Source organism: Lissotriton vulgaris, chromosome 8 (genome assembly GCF_964263255.1).
Source record: "Lissotriton vulgaris chromosome 8, aLisVul1.2, whole genome shotgun sequence".
In the NCBI taxonomy this organism is placed as follows: domain Eukaryota; kingdom Metazoa; phylum Chordata; class Amphibia; order Caudata; family Salamandridae; genus Lissotriton; species Lissotriton vulgaris.
Window position 1 is genome coordinate 327,286,146 of NC_141696.1, and position 21,225 is coordinate 327,307,370.

Genomic DNA, 21,225 nt, shown 5'->3' on the forward strand with positions numbered 1-21,225 from the left:
TAAAACACAATACATGTGAGAGTTGAGATATATAAATAACTGAACATAAGAGCCAGTGAATGTGTGAGTGGCTGTATCGATCACTGTGAGCTTGTATCAGGGATTATATAAGAGAATAAATATGTGTTATTATATGTTTGAATAAGTAAGATGTGTATAACTTTATAGTTGAGGAAATGGAGGTGTGATTGATTCTTTGCATGACTGAGTAGGTGTGTGAGTAACTCCATGGATGAGTGACAGTCTGTGAGTGTCTGTTTATACTGAGTGTATGTAAGGTTATATTAGAGTCTGAAGAGGTTCATTGTATTATCACATAAGTGATGTGATCAGTGATGACAAATGAGATGTCATCAGTGATGTCATTTGAGTTGTCATCAGTGATGTCATCAGTGATGTCATTTGAGATGTCATCAGTGATGTCATTTGAGTTGTCATCAGTGATGTCATTTGAGATGTCATCAGTGATGTCATCAGTGATGTCACTGACCATGTCATGAATGATGTAATATGTGACATCATCAGCAGTGGATTGCGGGTGCGCGATATATAGTTAGCGCTTCTAACTATATATGGAATTTCAATGGTTTTATGCAAGTAAAATAAGGTTTTGTAAATGCTAATTCCTAACTATATATGGCCTATAACCTATGGTTTTTTCATTGAATTTTCAAGGTTTTGTAAATGCAAATTTCTAACTATATATCCACTATAACCTATGGTTTTTTCGGTGAATTTCATTGGTTTTTTAATAGCAAATATGAAAAGCTTTAAAATGTCAAGTACGTGATAGATAAAAACATTTTCGTATTTATGCACGCTGATGTGCTTTGAACGCTGCACCCCCTCCCCCCCCCCCCCTCCCCTCTTTTGTCTTAGTAGTACTCTCTCTTTGCAGATACTGAAGGGTAGTTAACGCAGGCCTTTACCCCCGTTGTAATCCGTCGTGCCTCCTTGTCTCTCCATTTGATTGATTGTTGTCCAAGCATTTACTGTTTTAGAATTGGTTCTCTTTGGATCATTCTCTATTTACAAACAAGCACAAAGTCGCAATACTCTGTTTAGTCTTTGCAGATAGTGAAAAATTGTGTAAAATAATAAAAGTAATCGAGCAAAATCAGTAGGCCACTAATTAGATCTCTTTTTGACCTCGCTAAAATAGAAATATTAGGAACAACCCTTCATGAGAAATACGAAAATAGTGAGATGAACTGAGCTCCACACCATGAGGGCTGCAAGACAGCTCGGCTCCATCACCCATACCGCACAAAATAACGACAAACCCTATGCAAATATTAAAAATATAGACAACACACCAGCAAAGAAACAGGGTAAAACATTTTATTAAAAAACTATTTACATAACGTTGTTTTATAAGATGATGTCAGTAGTGGACCGATGTGTGAATAGATCGAAAACAGCACAAGGCTCCAAGATCCAGATGGCAAGCTCCTGGATGTTGGGTGCCATAGTTTAGAGTTCTGAATTTCAGCCTTTTTCAATGCCTGTGCTTTGTTGAATCAAAATGGCGGCTTGACACAAAGCTGACTCAAGCGTTGCTACTGATGCTATGCAGACCAAAACTGGTTTTCAGTTTGTACATTTTTCTAGATTTTTCAATCCAAGTTTGGTTGACTTTGTAGAACGATGGCTTCAGATTTTCAACATACGGTGTGGTGGCGCTGACTGGGAGGGGGCGCTTCGCTCCTGCCCCCTCCCCAAGTAAGATTTTCATACGTGAAAGTACGTTAATGGTTTTGGTCCCTGAGATGCTTCGATGTCACTACCATTCTCAAATAGCATAAGTTCTGGATGTTGGGTGCCATAGTTAAGAGTTCTGAGCACTGCTTGTAACACTGTCTGAAGCTTATTTCCACCTACTGCAGCTTCACTATTCTCAAAGTAAGTGAGTGTCGTTTGTGGACCTGACTGCATTAGAAAACAATGTGATATGTTACCTTCCTAAACAGCTTGACGGAGGCCCCTGAGGGGCGGTGTGATGGCCATGGACTCGGAGAAGACGCTTGGCTCCGACACCCTCCCCAAGTCTTATAGCACTGGTGTAGCCTGAGATCGCCCCCGACATAGGCGGCCGGCTCCCGGGGTCCGGCGGAACTTTTTGCCTTTTGATGACTCTTCAATTCTGGACCTTGTCCCACAATCCGTTTGACCTGAAGACAAGCTGTAGTGGGGCGCCCCTTTATCGTTTTAGTTGCCATTCCGCCCGCTTTTGCTACACTGTGCCTCTTCCGCCATTCAGCTGTTTACCGCCCGCTCTTGCGACTACAGCGTCTCGCTCACCATGTAGTTGAGATGCGCCCGCTCTTGCGGTGCAGCGATAGGCGGCTGCCACAGGACTCTCAAAATGGCGGCCGGCTCTTCGGTTTTGGGCCTGGTCCACTAAAATGGCCCTGGGACACCTTGGAACTCGGACGCTTGTCTGCTAGGGCTTGGGTCCCATTCTCGAAAAGCGTCCCCTCAGCCGTGAAGATTCTACAAAAGTCTTGGGGGCCTCCGACTCCCGCAGGCTTCTGGTGGGGAGCGGCTGCCATGATTGCTCGTGGAATGGCCACGACGGAGCTACGAGATGGTAGTGGTCTCATGCTGACGCCAGCTTTAGTCTGAAACATCCAGAAACACTGTAGAGTACCAATTCGATCAGTTCCGGTAGCGCCCCAACATGACCCGGAAGAGAAGAACTTGCCCTCCCCTCTTTGACTGATGGTTCTTGTTGCCTGTCCCCTCTGTTGTCATTTAACAGAACTTTTTGGACTGCTGAAAGGGGTTGTGTTCTGAACGCTGGTTGGTGGAGACATTTTGACTATATTCTTGACCTACGTTGTCGCGTAATGCGTTTTATGACACGCCGCGTTAGCGCACCCGGAAGTGATCCGAGGCGAGGCGCGGCGCGCAGCGCGTAACGTAAGCATAACAGGTCATGTGACTTGTTAATAAAACTTTTCATTGGTTCATTTTACTTTTGTTAATTTAATGATGAAAAGCTTGGTCATATGACCTAAAAATTACGCTTTTTATTATTTTCGAACAATATTTTTTTTTCAAACATATGTTATAATATTCCAGGCTAATGTACTTTCCCGGAAAATTTACAACTGTCTTGCAAGTAAAATATATTCCTTTTTCGAGAAAAAGGGCGTTTCTTCCTTCCATGACGGAGCCGTTGAGTAAAAGAGATTCGGCCTGCTGTCTTAGTCGCCGATATGCCTGATTATCAGATTCTTATCGATCACTTTATGTTGCAGGAGTGGAAAACACAACTGCCCTTGACCATTTATCTTTACTGCGTTCCTACATATTATACCTTTTATCCGTCATGTAATTGGACTGCTTTATTTCACTTGCCTTTTACTGATTCGAAAACAGTCACTAAAAGTAAAAACTTTACAAATGAAAATACTACTACCGTGTTTTGTTTTAAAAACCTTTATTGTAAAAATGTCAGTATACAAATACGGGCCTACAACCACGTGGGCCGGCCACGGAGCAAACTGAAATCGTATATGATGAGGAGACATTTACACTGTAGAAGAACGTAACGAGCGGGCCATTAGGTGACAAGAACAAAGGTGTCTAACAGTTGCGGAATCGGTGGACGTACATTTTGTAATTAAAATACGACAGGGCCACTTACAATAACATTTTCTAGATATACATTTGCGGGCAAAGAGTTACGAGTCCCATTTATACCGGCGCCATTTTGGGCGAGGCCGGGCAGGTCCAAGATATAGTCAAAATGTCTCCACCAACCATCGGCCAGACCAGAACCCCTTTCGGCCCTTTATGCTACAAGATGGTGTCTTCCATTCAGAAAATATTGGTGGCAGCATTTTGAAAGGAAACAGAAACAGCCGTTCTCCTAGTGAGTTTCACATTCTTACATTTAGGAAGAATGTTGAAGAGTAGTATGTGGAAAATCTGAAGCCATTTTTCTACAAACTCTCAATCAGACTTGGATGGAAAAAAAAAACCTGAAGAATGTACAAACTGAAAACCAATTTTTGTCTGTATAGCACCAACAGTAACGCTTGAGTCAGCTTTTTGTCAAGCCGCCATTTTCATTCAATCAATAGCGTCCCCCTGCACACATTCAGGGACCTGGTCGTGTCTTCAGATGAAACGCATTGTAGGAAAAGAAGCAGAAAGGAAAAGGAAAAAAGTTCCGCCGGACCTAGTGAAGCTGCAGCAGGTGCAAATAAGCTTCAGACAATCTTCAACTTACTCTGATTCTTATAATAAACTTCAGATAGTCTTACAAGCACTGCTCAGAACTCTCAACTGAGGCACTCAACATCCAGGACTTGCCATTCGGATCTTAGCGCCTTGTATTTTTGTTTTGTTCTTGATGGAGGGGAAACAACAAAAAACAGGCATTGAAAACGGCTCAACTGGAGCAAAAAAAAAATTACTTCTTGGGTGCATTAGGGCATTTATGATTTTCGAATGCCGTATTCATCAGGTTGATGCTCATGTTGCCATAGGACAGCATAGCATTCACCTTCTTTGATCCAGGAGGGATGGAGAAAAACTGCCAGATGAAACTTGAAACTTGGCCATCCAGATCTCGGCGCGTTCGACTCACTGTACCGCAACAGTGACCGCAACTCAGCTGGACACGCCGTCTTTCGGCGCAGCATTGTAGGATGGCCACACCAGTGCGGCAATTTGCTAGACACCACCTCGGTGCCATCCGGATCTCGGCACGTTCGAGTCACTGTACCGCAACAGTGACCGCAATTCAGCTGGACACGCCGTCTTTCGGCGCAGCATTGTAGGATGGCCACACCAGTGCGGCAATTTGCTGGACACCACCTCGGTGCCATCCGGATCTCGGCGCGTTCGAGTCACTGTACCGCAACAGTGACCGCAACTCAGCTGGACACGCCGTCTTTCGGCGCAGCATTGTAGGATGGCCACACCAGTGCGGCAATTTGCTGGACACCACCTCGGTGCCATCCGGATCTCGGCGCGTTCGAGTCACTGTACCGCAACAGTGACCGCAACTCAGCTGGACACGCCGTCTTTCGGCGCAGCATTGTAGGATGGCCACACCAGTGCGGCAATTTGCTGGACACCACCTCGGTGCCATCCGGATCTCGACGCGTTGTGCTGCCTTCGGCCTATTCGCACATCGGTCCGCTACTGACAGTGACCGCAACTCAGCTGGACACGCCGTCTTTCGGCGCAGCATTGTAGGATGGCCACACCAGTGCGGCAATTTGCTGGACACCACCTCGGTGCCATCCGGATCTCGACGCGTTGTGCTGCCTTCGGCCTATTCGCACATCGGTCCGCTACTGACGCCGCCTCACGTGCCAACGGATTTTCTACGCTTTTTGTAGCCCTATGCCGCAGAACAGGTCATGTGACTTGTTTATAAAACTTTTCATTGGTTCATTTTACTTTTGGTTTCCTAAAGATGGAAGGCTTGGTCATATGACCTAAAAATAACACTTTTCATTGGTTTAGAACATTTTTTTTCCCAAACGATGAAAGCCCCACCTTGTTTCTGGATCATTCAGACTGAAGCTGGCGTCAGCATGAGAGCACCACCATCTCGTGGCTCCGTCGTGGTCATTCCGCGAGCAATCATGGCAGCCGCTCTCCACCGGAAGACTGCGGGAGTCGGGGGCCCCCAAGACTTTTATACAATCTTCACGGCTGAGGGGACGCTTTTCGAGAATGGAGCCCAAGCCCTAGCAGGCAAGCGTCCGAGTTCCAAGGTGTCCCAGGGCCATTTCAGTGGACCAGGCCCAAAACCGAGGAGCCGTCCGCCATTTTGACAGCCATGTGGCAGCCGCCTATCGCTGCACTGCAAGAGTGGGAGCAACTCCACAACATGGTGAGCGAGACGCTGTGGCCGCAAGAGCGAGCGCAACTCAGCTAGATGGCCGCCACCTGGGGAGGCCCGTTCACGCCGCCTCCCCCCCCCCCGGGCCGCCGCACGCCAATTTTCGGAGCAGCATTGTAGGATACCAAAACCAGTGCGGCAGTTTACTGGACATCACCTGGGTGCCTGTCGTACATGTTGTGTCAGCCATGTGACACTGGACACAGACCGCTACTGACGAGGCCTCCCCCCGCACCACCCGGGACGCCCCACGCTGTTTTTCTGTGCTGCATTGTAGGATCCCTAAACCAGTGCGGCACCCAGGCGACATCACCTGGGTGCCGTCCAGAACTCTGCACGTTGTGCTGCCTTGGGACTATTCGCACAACAGACCGCTACTGACGAGGCCTCCCCCCGCCCCACCCGGGACGCCCCACGCCAATTTTCGGAGCAGCATTGTAGGATCCCTAAACCAGTGCGGCACCCAGGCGACATCACCTGGGTGCCGTCCAGAACTCTGCACGTTGTGCTGCCTTGGGACTATTCGCACAAAAGACAGCTTCTAACCATTGTTGCTTTTTGTGTTAAGAAATGTTTAAATGTTTTTAGTTTTTGTTCTGTTCATTATCGTTAAAAGTTAATAAAGTTTTATAACCTTAATTTGTTGGAGTGTTATCTATTTTTTGAAAAACGGGTGAATGGGGCCTTGAATCGGGTTATTGTCATGTGTGGGCTTTGGAAGTGTGCTGCTGCAGGATCGGACATTTCAAACTCAAATGCACGTTCTTTTTCTTACCTTTCCGAAGCATGGAGCGCAATAGCAGGCAGAGAAAGGGTGATGCACGTGTTGAACACTACCTGACCTGGCAAGTTGCTGGCAGTGCCCCCCCGCCCGCTCCTGAAAGAGGGCACACACACACCGCCGCCCCGAGTACTTCACAAATCTTTAAAAGACCATGCGCTTGTTCATGAGGCTTAAATGGTTTATCACCTCTTCTAGAACCCCTGCATCGACCCTCTGACGTTTCATGGAAAAATTACCATGTAACACAATAGCAAGCCCTGTCGGCTGAAACCCCCAAGGAATCGTGGGGCATATTATCAAGGGGGTTTATCTCCGCTTTTTTGGCTTTAAAAGCCATGAAAGCGGAGATAAAATTATCTCCCTATTACCAAGCTGTCGCTAACACCAGTTAGTGACAGCTAAAAGGAGATAGGGACCATCTTGGGCCCCGCTTTGCATGTCAGTGATATTTATCACTAATGACATGCAAAGTGGCGTGCCAAGATGTTAGCGACTGGAAACAGTCCCTAACATCGCTACCTTCTATTACCAACTTTTGGAGATATTCGCGCTAAGCGCGAATATCTCCAAAATCTAACACCTGCCCTGAGCAGTTCTTAGCCATGTTATCCAATGGGAGGTGGATAACATGGCTAAGAGCATTAGGTCAATAATACATGAATATCGCTGACTTTTCTGCGATAATAGCAAGGTTTATCTGCGATAAAAATCGCCGATGTGCGGCGATAATTTTTGTCTCTAAACAAGTTAGAGACAAAAATTATCGCTAGTTGTTCGTAATATGCCCCCGGGTTTTTGCTTGCAGAAATCGGGAGGCGGGAGACTAGCACTGAAATCAGTAGTCACACGCCTAAATCAGGAGGATTGGCATGTCTGAATTCTCTACAGCTGGGGCCATAAACTACATCCGCAGGGTTAGGTGATATCCTGGGACCAGCCTGGCATCTAAAATGGCTGCCGTGCACGACAAAATTGTGCCATTCGAAAAAAAGGCAAGATGGCGCAGCCGCTGGAAGAGATGTATCAACATATATCAGCCTCCTCAGCCACCCTCAGGAAACATAGGGGATTAGGATACGTCTCCCGCACCCCCTTATACCTAGTAATTTAATTAACGAAGCACAAAATGGCGAATTCCCGTTTCGCTACCAGTTTGCGGCCCAGTTCGCGGCCGGTGAAGCGCTTCTACCGTGAAAAATCATTTTTTTTTTTATGTTCCCCACGGGACCCTTTAATAACCCCAACAACATTCCTAGGGGGTGAAGAGGGGGATACCTTGCCCCCTTTCATTAAATTCCCCCTTAGTTTTTCACCTTTTCTTCTCTCTCGATCCTACCGAGAGACAAGATGGCGGCCGCTCCGGACTGTCACGCAGCAAAAAAAAAAAAAAAGCTCACGCACAGCCGCTGGAAGAGATGTATCAACATATATCAGCCTCCTCAGCCACCCTCAGGAAACATAGGGGATTAGGATACGTCTCCCGCACCCACTTATAACTAGTAAGGGGATTAGGATACGTCTCCCGCACCCCCTTATACCTAGTAATTTAATTAACGAAGCACAAAATGGCGAATTCCCGTTTCGCTACCAGTTTGCGGCCCAGTTCGCGGCCCGTGAAGCGCTTCTACCTTGAAAAATCATTTTTTTTTTTATTTTCCCCACGGGACCCTTTAATAACCCCAACAACATTCCTAGGGGGTTAAGAGGGGGATACCTTGCCCCCTTTCATTAAATTCCCCTTTCGTTTTCCACCTCTTCTTCTCTCTCGATCCTACCGAGAGACAAGATGGCGTCCGCTCCGGACTGTTTAGAATGTTGACAGACACCGGAGAGCCAATCAGCTTTCTGCGCGCAAAGTTCCGATAAGCGAAATGTAAGCGGACCGGATCGCTGCCCAGAGCGCTGTTACAGATATATATCTTGGTTTGAACGTTAATTTCTCAAAAACTACTGGAGCACATATATTGAGACCTAGCAAAGGCACATCGGGCTAACAGTCCCTACAATTTTGCCAAGTTTCGTGCAAATCCATTCAGCCGTTCGAGCTAAAAGTGAGTCCAACCGCCCTATGGAAAACTCAATGCAAAAAACGCGTTTTGGGACCCCCCTTTTTTCTCGGCCCCCCCTTGACGAAACCCCCCCAAATTTTCAGGGGCTGCTCAGAATCAAAATGTGCCATTTTCCTGAAAATTTCAGCCGATTCCGTCCACAAACGCCAAAGTTATTAGACATAGAATTTTCAAAAGTCCCATAGAGAAAAAATTCTAACTATATATACCTACTGGCGATAGCCAGTAGGTAATATATATATATATACATATATATATATGTATATATATATATATTACCTACTGGCGGTCGCCAGTAGGTAGTTATAGTTAGGATTTTTTTCAATGTTAAATCTGAAAATTCTATTTGGAATAACTTTGGCGCCGGTTGACGAATCTGCCTGAAAATTTCCTCAAAATGACCTCGCGGCGTTCCGGTCCTTCCCTGAAAGTTTGGGGGGGATTCGTCAAGCGGGGGCCGAGATAAAAGGGGGTCCCAAAACGCGTTTTCCCCATGTTAATTTCCATAGGGCGGTCGATTTCACTTTTAGCCCGAACGGCTGAATGGATTTCCACCAAACTTGGCAAAATTGTAGGGACTGGTAGCCCGATGTGCCTTTGCTATGTCTCAAGATATGTGCTCCAGTGGATTTTGAGTAATTAAGGTTCAAAAAAATATATATATCTATAGCCGCGCTCCGGTACGCGCACCGGTACGCGCACCGGGCGCTTACCGCGACTTGCGCGCAGAAAGCTGATTGGCTCTGGGGTGTCTGTAAACATTCTAAACAGTCCGGAGCGGCCGCCATCTTGTGTCTCGGTAGGATCGAGACACGAGAGGTGGCCAAAACAAAGAGGGAAATGACCATAAGGGGGCAGAGTAGACCCCCCTTGACCCCCTAGGTTTGATGTGGGGGCCATAAAAGGGCCCCGCGGAGCAAAAAAAAAATTAAAAAAAATTTGATTTTCGCGGGGTGAGCGCCCGGTACGCGCACCGGTACGCGCACCGGTAAGCGTACCGGGGAGAGTACCATGGGGAAAAAGAATGACAGTTTTAAAAGTAGCTGTTTAAAAAAAAAATGTTTTGTTGTTTTTTTTTATACATACACATACATATATATATAAATGCATATATGTGTATATGTGTGCGTGTAGAGAGAGGTAGAGAGGTAGAGGTGTAGAGAGTAGAGAGTGAGTAATAGAGAGTAGAGAGTGAGTAGTAGAGAGTAGTAGAGAGCAGTAGAGAGAGTAGCAGAGAGTGAGTAGTAGAGAGTAGTAGAGTGAATAGTAGAGTGAGTAGTAGAGAGTAGTAGAGAGTGAGTAGTAGAGAGTGAGTAGTAGACAGTAGTAGAGAGTAAGTAGTAGAGTGAGTAGTAGAGAGCAGTAGAAAGTGAGTAGTAGAGAGTAGTAAAGAGTGAGTAGTAGAGAGTGAGTAGTAGAGAGTGAGTAGTAGAGAGTAGTAGAGAATGAGTAGCAGAGAGAATAGTAGTGAGTAGTAGAGAGTGAGTAGTAGAGTGAGTAGTAGAGACTAGTAGAGAGAGAGTAGTAGAGAGTGAGTAGTAGACAGTAGTAGAGAGTGAGAAGTAGAGAGTGAGTAGTAGAGAGTAGTAGTGAGTAGTAAAGAGTGAGTAGTAGAGAGAGAGTAGTAGAGAGCGAGTAGTAGAGAGTAGTAGATAGTGAGTAGTAGGGAGTAGTGAGTAGCGAGTAGTAGGGAGTGAGTAGTAGAGAGAGAGTAGTAGAGAGTAGTAGAGTAGTAGAGAATGAGTAGTAGACAGTGAGTATTTGAGAGTAGTGGAGTAGGAGAGAGTAAGTAGTAGAGAGTAGTGGAGAATATTCCAAAGTTTGGCACAGCACCACTTTCACAATGAGTCCAATCAAATCATATCACTTAGAGTCCTTATTGAAGCGCTGAATCTTGGTGTATATTCAAATGCTTTTATTTTCCTTAAGTTTATGTACCACAGCCAGCCGAAAGGTTTCGTTCTGTACAACAGAACTTCTTCAGGGTGTTCTTATTTCCTTCAAGTTATGTCGGTATCCAGTTGTCATATAACTAGATATTTCTTCCAAATGTTAGACGAGACATAAGTATATTCTTATTCAAAGTGACTAGGTATCAATTTTACCCACACAATTCGGGCAGACTTGAGTAATTTATAGCATCCTCAAAGTCAGTCTTTCAAAAATTCCAAAGTATAGGACATGATAATCCAAATCCAAATGTTTCTCAAGAAAAGTAATTTACAATCGTTCGGAATATCGGTGTTTGGGCAGATATGATCCAGGGACCCCCAGTATGCAAGGGGAATTAGTCCCCCCTCTACAAACGCGCCAGTGGCGTGCATTGCAGAGAGGTGTAACAAGGGTGTGGCCTCATTACACTTCTCTGCAATGCAGCTCCCTCGCGCATACTGGAGGCTCCTGGTGGACCAGTTGACCCCAGGGACCCCCAGTATGCAAGGGGAATTAGTTCCCCCTCTGCAAACGCGGCAGTGGGCTGCGTTGCAGAGAGGTGTAACAAGGGGCATAGTCTCATTACACCTCTGCAATGCAGCCCCTGGCGCATACTGGAGGTTCCAGGTGGGCTAATTGGCCCCCAGGGGCCCCCAGTATGCAAGGGGAATTAGTTCCCCCTCTTCAAACATGCACGGGGGCTGCGTTGCAGAGAGGTGTAAAAAGGGTTGTGGCTTCATTACACCTCTCTGCAATGCAGTCCCCTGGCGCATACTGGAGATTCCTGGTGGGCTTTCAGGTGTTATATAGTTAGGAATTAGCATTAAAAAAACCTTTGAATTTCACTGAAAAAACCATAGGTTTCACACCAGTTATAGTTAGGAATTAGCATTTAAAAAACCTTTGAAATTCACTGAAAAAACCATAGGTTTCACACCAGTTATAGTTAGGAATTAGCATTTAAAAAACCTATTAAATTCACTGACAAAACCATAGATTTCACACCATTTATAGTTAGCTGGAAATTTTACTGACATAAAACCATTGAAATTCCCACGTTATAGTTAGTTGGACTCACTATAACTTGCGCGCCTGTAATGCACTGCTGATGACGTCACATATTACATCACTCATGACATGGTCAGTGACATCACTCATGACATCACTGATGACACCATCCTTGTGACAGAGTGACAGACCTAATTTCAGTGTAATGTAACGCTTGAAACACATATTCAAAAATAGAAACAAACATTTTGAAAAAAATGGAGATACCCAAACCAGTAACAACAACCAATTCAGTAATTCCACCATCTATATACACATCCACTCATTCACCAACAGTTCTATATAGTCACTCATATATATACTCACTCATCATATGTAGTGATACACCTATACATCCTGTTACACATCAGCAGTCATCCAAAAGTTACTCACACACATACTCACACATGCAAATAAACTATTGAACATCCATTTATTTGCATATACATTTATACACACACTACCACCTTACTTCTAAGGAAACTTACCCATACTTACTCTCTTAAACAATCACTTATAGAAACACATACTTATTTAAACAGGAACTCCTACAATCTCTCACTATATATACTATACTCACTTATATACATCAATACTCACATATACTAGATTAAAACATATGTCGTTACTAATGAAGACACTAGTGAGACAGTCATTCACTCACTAACACACACATATACACACTCATCCACCCATACAGTCCTGCACATATGCTGTCTTCAAAACACATACAAACAGTGAGTCAGTCACCAACCCCTGCAGCCACTTATACACAAAGAGAAACACTGATACAAACATTTAAATATTTAAACAATACTCGCTAATATATGTATTCACTAAGATACACGTAATAAGCCAGTTACCCAACCAATTTTTTTTTAAAAAAACATCCATTTACACACTTATTTAAACATTTATTCTTCCATCGACCTTTACAAATACATATATAAAACAAATTTATTTTTCAGAAAGACACACATTCACTGGATGGTGTCATCAGTGATGTCATGAGTGATGTCACTGACCATGTCATGAGTGATGTAATATGTGACGTCATCAGCAGTGCATTACAGGCGCGCAAGTTATAGTGAGTCCAACTAACTATAACGTGGGAATTTCAATGGTTTTATGTCAGTAAAATTTCCAGCTAACTATAAATGGTGTGAAATCTATGGTTTTGTCAGTGAATTTAATAGGTTTTTTAAATGCTAATTCCTAACTATAACTGGTGTGAAACCTATGGTTTTTTCAGTGAATATATATATATATATATTTTTTAACACTGTTAAATAAATACCTATCTATGTAGTCTCAATAGTTACCACCACAGAAATATGTAGATAATATTTTTGTAGTTTACATTGCAAATATGCAAACTCAATATTTGGGCCACAACGTTTTTGGCTGAATATTTTTGACTGCGATATTTTTAACACCAATATTTTGTCATAGATGTGAATCGAAATTTACCCAAGTGCCTTGTTACTAAACTCTGGAATACATTATTCACATCAATCAGAAGCTTTTCCAAGATGTTTCTGTTCAAAAGTGTTACAAAGACGCTCCCATAACAACCCCAAAAACACTGAGGGGCATATTATCAAGCCCCTTATCGCTGCGTTACTGGCACTTTTCTGCCGATAACGCAGCGATATTTGCATCGCCCTATTATCAAGGCAGCGTTAAGTCAATTATCTTGGATTAAAGCCACGGTAATTGACTTAACGCTGCCTTGATAATAGGAACCCTTTCACGATAAACTCAACATGAAAGGGGGCGTGCCACCTATTATCAAGAGAGGCGATAATAGGTGGCAGCGCCGAATTTAAGAACAGGAAAGACCTGTTCTTAAGGAGGCAAAATGAGGAGAAATGCTTAATTTCTCCTTGTTTTTGCTTTTTCCATGTGTGCTGCCTTGTGTAGCACACATAGAAAAAGCAATATGCCAAGGTTTCTTTATGTACAGGAAGGTGTCCCTTCCTGTACATAAACAAACCTTTTTTTAAAATGCCAATTTGTAACTTACATGTGTGCTGCATGAAGCAGCACACATGTAAGTTACAAAATGGCATTTAAGCTTTGTTTATGTGCAAGAAGGAACACCTTCCTGTACATAAACAAACCTTCCCTGCCTGCACTGGCGTTAAGTTGTAAAACTTATCGCCATCGCAGGGGTAATATGGTGCAGCCTAGCGTTTCCAACTTTGTTGGTAATATGCCCCTGAGTTATTATTAAAGTTTATAAAACAGCAGTGAAGTAAAGAAAAACAGACTGTGGCAATGAAATGTAGGATTCAAAGTAATGGAGATCACCAGTAACTAACAGTCTCACGACTATGCGACACACTGTGGACTGATGTTGGAAAAAAAACATCTTCGCAGGTGACGGGATTTGCCCATGCTGCGCTTTACAATGCCCCCCCCCCCTCCCTTTGCTGTGTGGTAACCTGATATATCAAGCAAGTCGTCCCTCACAGAGAAGGTTGCTTTCTGGTAGATTGTAGTGGGTGAAATTCAAGAAGGGAGGGGTACCCTCTCCTGTAGAGAACAAACTAGAGGTGCACCTGCTTTGAAGGAGTGTGTAAGTGAGTTTACTGAGGTACCTGTTGGATGAGGACTGTGTCAATCAATCAATAAATCAGGTGTTTATAGAACGCGCCTACTCACCCATCAGTGACTCAAGGAGCAGAGTGGAGAGGAGTACTGCATATCTAGGTCAATCATTCATGACTGTTGAGCTGGTGACTAGCTCCTAGAAAGAGTCTTCCACTGTCTCTCCTGAAGAGATAGCGGAGAAAGACTGCTGGCCGGCAGTGAGGTGGTCCTGGATGCTCTTGGGTGATTGTTTCTTTGTGTGACTAAAAATGCCCTTCCTCCTGCTTCTCCCCCTTCACTACCTCCTGCTCGTCCTCTCTTCTTCCGCAATGGCAGCTGCTGATATAGCTGCTGTGAGAAGGACTGAGGGGCATATTTACCTGTAAAGTGGCGAAGCGTGTCGTTAAGTCAAGAAGGCTAATGACACGCTCACTTTACCAGAATATGATGCAACCCTGCATTTCCCTCTGCACTACCGCTAAATTCTAGCTACCTAGCACCAAAGCAGGCACCCTTGCACCACAGTGCAAGGTTGTCTGCGTTGAGGGGAAGATTTTGTTATGTGCAGGAAGGTGTCCCCTCCTGCACATAAACAATCTTTAAATAATGTTTTGTAACTTCTATATGTGGTGCTCAATACAGCACACATAGAATTTGCAAAACGTCATTTTTTTCAAATTATTGTTTATATGCAGGGAGGGACAGCTTCATGTAAATAAACAATCATTGGTGTTTCACTGTTTCCATGTGTGCTGCACAACGCAGCATACATGGAAACAGTAAAAACCAGGAGAAATTAAACATTTCTCCTCTTTCACCAGGGTAAGACCAGGTTTTCCGTGGTCTTAATTTTGGTGCAGCCGCATATTTGCGCCACCCTTGTAAATATGGGGCAGCGTCAAAATCAATGAGTGTTACGGTAGAACGCCCACAGAAACACCCATTGCCCTCCCCTTTCATGCTAAGTATAGCAGGAAATGGTGCCATGTTAAGTGGCGTAATGCTTCCTTGTAATTAAGGCGAAGGCCCTATCGCCAGCACGGTTCCCTGAAAAGTGATGTTGTAGTGGCGATAGGGGCTTGTAAATATGCAAAAAAAACACAAAAAACAACTAAGGAGTGACTTATTGGAGCCTTAGACATACAAATAGAGTCAGGCAACCCATAGGACAAGAAATTCTTCCACCTCCTAGTGATAAACCGATATTGGAACCAGACAAAGGAAAAAAGTGAATACACATACACCAGAAACAAATAATTAATTATTAAGAAGAACCCTCACTCACCCTAGTGGTGACATGCTTCATCACGGGGTTCCCACTGGAGGAACCGAATGTCCCTCCAGTGTGCTTCGACGCCTGATTTACAGCGGAGCAGGTTGTTGTGAATTGGACTTAGTGTATGTGATTGAGTGCAAGTGATGGTGAATTAAAAAATATTAGTTGTACCCAAAATCTATTTTATTCAGCGGTCAACCAATATTGTTAAAAACAATGTGTGGGATATTAAGGGTGGTAATTCAATGGTAGGTCGACATGTTTCAGCTGTCTCTTTATATTCATGCAGCTTTCTTCAGGACCAGTGATGTGAAAAATCCCTGGTGGTCCGTGCTCGCTAAGGCGCGTCCAACCAGTGGATATATGTGAAAAATAAGCATGTAAAAGAATTACCGTGAAGTACGGTTGCTGCAACCTAGTGTTTCCAGGTGCGCAAAAAAAGCACAGATCTAAAGTGCTGTCATCTGTGGGCTTAGACGGGGGAGGCTATCTTCACGCTACTGCAATTAGCTCGTAACGGCTCGCCTCCATTAACCTATTAGATCCACTGCCGCCGCCCGGATTAAGTGGCGTAATGCTTCCTTGTAATTAAGGCGAAGGCCCTATCGCCAGCACAGTTCCCTGAAAAGTGATGTTGTAGTGGCGATAGGGGCTTGTAAATATGCCCCAACTTTTTTCCTGGAATTATCTGCCTTCCCCTGATTTTCGACCGTATCACATCATTGTCAGGTCTGTGTCCCAAATACCTGCTAGCGAAATATGATAAAAGTTAAAATACTTAACTGTCCTTTTCAATACTTCACAATAAATTTATGAAAGAAGTCACACTTTAACTTAGCAAAATAAAAATATACCTAAATATATCAAAGTATTTGGTGATCCAGGCGTGGAACTATCATATATATGCAGTAGCAACTCACCTTCTGCAGCCACGGATGCATGCTTTGGGGATGGAGTCCTTGATGCCAGCTGCAGAGCAAGAGTCCTTGAAGATGGTAGTGGTAAGGTGTCTCCTAATCCAACAGCTGAAGAGAAGATTACTATGAAGCATCAGTTGACGAATTATGACAAAATGATAACAGTGATATTTGACACAAAATGATGTCAATGCAGTGAGGTATACATGAAAAATAAGTATGAATGAATATTCTAAAGGTGAAAAAGTAGACATTTGAAACAACATACAAAGATATTAAGAACATACAACGATTAGAAGAGTAGTTGATGTTCACAGATGCTGTTGACTTGGTTATACAGTAAAACAATTCCACAGGGCCCTCTCCTGGGTGTTGCCAATCCCGTACAGTATTTTAGTGGCATTCATAGCACAGGGCAAACAGCCTTTACAACGAGGTTTTACCTTGTTGTGCCGTTACCATGCGAATTTTTAGCATGCATATTTTTACCACATGCATACTTACAACGCATACCTTTACCATGGATTTAAGGTAAGCTGAGGGGAATGGGGGGTCACCCCCCACAAATACATTGTATTTATTATATAAAGATAATTTGTGGTAATAGCATGCGTTGTAAAAGCTTATGGTTGTATTTCATGACAACGCGTGGTATTACCACGACTTTCGCTGGAGGGCGCTGGATAGTGGAATAGTTTAATTTTCTATTCAAACTCCAGCCCACGTTGACAGTAGGGAAGGTGGTGGATAGAAAATTAAACTATTCCCTATCAAACAGCACCCTTCAGCGAAAGTCGTTGTAACGAGTTTTGTTGTAATCCCTGCGTTGTAATGGCAGTGCGGGGTAATCCCCGCGTTGTCATGGCTGTTCCCCAAGCATATACATGTTGAAGACATGAGTGGTAAGAAAATGTGTGGTAATGGCATGTGATGTATTTCCTTGCGTTGTGCCATCGTACAACCATAGCACAGCAACTCTGAGTGAAGACGCCAAGCCCTAATATAGTTAGGAGGGTCTATGAGTGTATGCATGTATCCATGTTACCGCTTCTGAACATCACGTTGGTGCCAGGCCAATGCGTACACTCTCAATATTCTTTATAAAGCAATACAGTTATGCTGATATATGTGTTTCTTTTTCTGCAAGTCTACTAACCAAGGTGATAGTGAGTTAAAATATGAGTAAATGCTCACATACTGAACACACTATGGGGCATATTCACAAGAACCTGTGATAGCTACTGCAAGAGTAGCGTAAGCAACTTTCGACATCGCAGCCTAACGCGGGAAAACAACCCTGTGGCAACGTAAAATTCACAACGCGGCGGTAGCATGCGATAGTCTGCCGAAACCGTTGACAATTTCTGCGATGCAACCACCTCTATGGAGTCCAAAACACAAACCACAACACCAAAAAATCTGGGATGGGCCAAAGCGCGATGCGGAAAACAGCAATAACCAGTGCCAGACCTGCAACACACACCTGGCAGGCGGGAAAAAACACAATAAAAGTAGAAAAAACACACACACACAAACTGACCAACACCCAAATACTATGGAGGCAGCCGGAGCAGGCGCAGAGGATGAGCGCAACGCCACAAGCACCCGAATGACCAGCCTGGGAGCTCGGGGACAGGGAAGGGCAAGGACAAGAAGAATAGGAAGATGAAGTTCAGTCCGCAGGCAAACAGAATCATAGTCATGGAGTGATGGACCACCATCAACAACTGTTCGTCACCTCCAACGTGTCATTGGGCACCAAAAATGGAATCTGGCGGGACATCGTGGACAAGGTGAATGCCATCGGGGAGCACAAGAGGACAATGGACGAGGTCAAGTGGCGATGAAATGACATCAAGCGGAGGACCAAGGAGAAAATCTCCGCCAATCAGAAGGCAGCAAGCGCCACAGTTCGAGCTGGGGTTGAACAGGGTTTATGGCACATGCTGCATTGCGGTAGGCACAAGCACCACACCAGGGGATGGTGACTTTGGGTGCAATGAGTCATTGGCACCTTAAGCTGCTGAGCGGGTGTGCAGCTTGCGGTGATAACCGTCCCGGCGGTCTCGACTGTTCAAGATTTTTGTGCCTTGTTGGACCGCAGAGTAGGCTAAGCCAGTGGGCTGCGCGGGCCTACTGCAACGTGGCCTCACTTCCGGGATCACAGAGTTAGTGGTACCCATTGGGCTGAGCGGCTGTGCAGGCTGCGATGTTGCCGGGTGCCCTGGTATGTCCTATGCCATGGTGTAATCAAGCCCCAGCAGCAAATGTGGGACCTGGTGGCCTGCGCAGCATGACTGCATGGTGTGGAGGGTGCCATATCCGCGGGCCTCGGGCTTGTGGCTTGCAGCGGCACGTGGAGGGACCTGCTGTCTACATGCTGGTGGCAGAAGGTGAGCAGTGGGGGCCGGATGTGCATGGGCGGGCATGTTCCGATGGGCGGCGGGAGGGACTGGGGTGCCTCTGCCTGGGTGTGCATGGGCGAGCGGGAGACATTGTCTTGTGCAAGTGTGTGTACCGTGCCAGTCATGTATCTGGACTCTGTTTCAGAGGATGGCTCTGACTTGGATGTGTGACCAGGTGTACTGCTATACATACCGGCAAGTGCTTGGGACACACTTCTGGCAGCAGGTGAGCAGTGTGGCCTGGGGGCCCTGGGGCGGCACTCTCTCTCCCCTCTCTTGTTCTTTCTCTCGCTCTTTCCCCCCTCTTCTTCTTGCTCTCTCTCTCTCTCGCCCCTTCTCTTCTTCTCTCTCTCTCCTTCGCTCTCTCTCTGGCCTTTGATGTGCGCAGGACACACCTCCCCATCATGTTTTTTGGCTTGCAGGATGCGGCCTACGGATTGTCCCGAGGGGAGATGCCATGTGTCTTCATTTCATTTCTGTGTTTTTTTCAATAAGGTTTAATTGTTTGCTTCGAAAGTGAATGTGTGATGCTCATTTCTGTGGCGACACATGCATGTCACCAGTTGTGATTGTACACATCAGGCGAATTATTTTGTACATGTATAGGTGTAGCTGATGTGGCATGTCTTTGGTCGGAGGGGGTGCCAAGGAGGGGTGGACCTGTGTGTGGTGTTGGTGGGTATTGTGGCCCTGTTGCTCCATGGCATCTGTTTGTCTTCAGGTGTGGCTGTGGGCGGTGCTCCCTTTTGTGGTGCAGGCTGTGGTCCGACTTTACACCAGGTCAGAGCAGGTGTTAATTTCCAGATGCTAATGCACCCTATTGTGTGTTTTGTGTTCTTATCGCTGATGTGGCTGGTCGTTGTGAATCTTGAGGTGTTGTGTTGTCGCGTTTTTTTGCACGGGAATACCTACTCTGCATCTCATTAGCGATAGGTGTGGTGGTCCTCTGTGGTGTTGTTTTTTGCGGCTGCTATTGCGGGAAAACTGGTGCTCTGGGCTGTTATCACAAGCTTGTGAATGGGGTGGTAAATTTATCACGACTTTGGCTGCGATAAAGTGCCATTAGTTCAGCAATAGCTCCTTGTGAATATGCCCCTATATTTATTACTTTCATTCATCTCTTGTATTGCAGACTCCTCAAACTGACCTTGGTATCGCACTGAAATTTCATAATTATACAATTAAGGTGAAGAATGTTAATGGCTGTGAACACGGATGGTGGAAGATTAATGAAGAGATGTAAGTATGCATCTCTGTATTTTGATTAGAAATGTATATTAATCGAAGCCCCACATTCAAAAGTTGTCCTGTGGCATTATAAAAAAACTTTGAATTACTGTTTTTTTTAAAAAGTACGATAACCAAGATGCCAATTTACTAGCGATCTGAATGTGCCGTTAGGTGTTGTTTTGAAAATGGAAATTTAGAGAATGTACCACATTCACCAGTGTGCTTTGGGAGAGAAAACAAACGGGTCTGGCCGTAGTAAGAGTCATGCTTGATTTACAGTGTTGAAAAGGGCTATACAATAATTTGCTCACTTCCGCTATAACATGGCTGCCAAGGTTTCAAATTGTTTATGTGTGACATTTTCATAATTTCAGTGTAATTATGAGTGACATTCAACGACTATGGGTGACATTTTCTTGCGAGCAAAATCAAGCAATCAAGACGAGGGAAACACATACATATCAGAAATTACACCCATTGGAGCAACGAGAAACTCTAAGGGGCAGATTTATGAAGGACTTGCGCCGCCGGTGCGTCACTTTTTCCCATGTTAAAAATGACGCACCGGCGGCGCCAGGCCTTCATAAATCTGCCCCTAAGATCTTTAAAACTGCTGCAAAGTACCAGAAATGGGCGAGCATTAACCCAGTAAAAAGCAAAAACTCACAGCTAATACTCATAAAATACAGTTTTGGGAATGTGCGTGATTCATGTTCTTTTGTGACAACTGTCACTAGACAAAACGCTGATCTTGCTACAGCACTCCATTATTCACCTTTGACTGTTGCATGAAAACTCTAGGACACACAAGGAACTCAGCCCCACTACCAATTGGTTTCAAATTCATGTTATTCGTCTGGGCCTTTGCAGAATCTTAAAACCTGATTCTCTGGGAGAGGTGGGGACCGCACTTGCCTATCCCAGTCCATTTTAACTCCATTCATAACGAGGGTGTCTTCATCGGGCCAGGAGGAGCATGTTGTCAACTAGGCAGTGCTCTGTGTCAGTCCGAAATGTTAATTACAAAAAAATGCCTCTAAGCAAAATGGAATTGTTGTGGCCGAGGTTGGTTAAAGCACATGCTGCAGGAATCATCTGATG

The 21,225-nt window shown here is 44.7% G+C and overlaps 1 protein-coding gene across 1 annotated transcript in view; it reads left to right on the forward strand.

Annotated features, from left to right (window-relative positions):
- The window catches only part of TMPRSS7 (transmembrane serine protease 7), a 454,018-nt gene that overhangs the window by 209,582 nt on the left and 223,211 nt on the right, over nt 1–21,225 (forward strand). Inside the window, exon 7 of the mRNA XM_086933268.1 lies at nt 20,027–20,133. Coding sequence (XP_086789394.1) covers nt 20,027–20,133 — 107 coding nt within the window. The remainder of the gene's footprint in view (nt 1–20,026; nt 20,134–21,225) is intronic.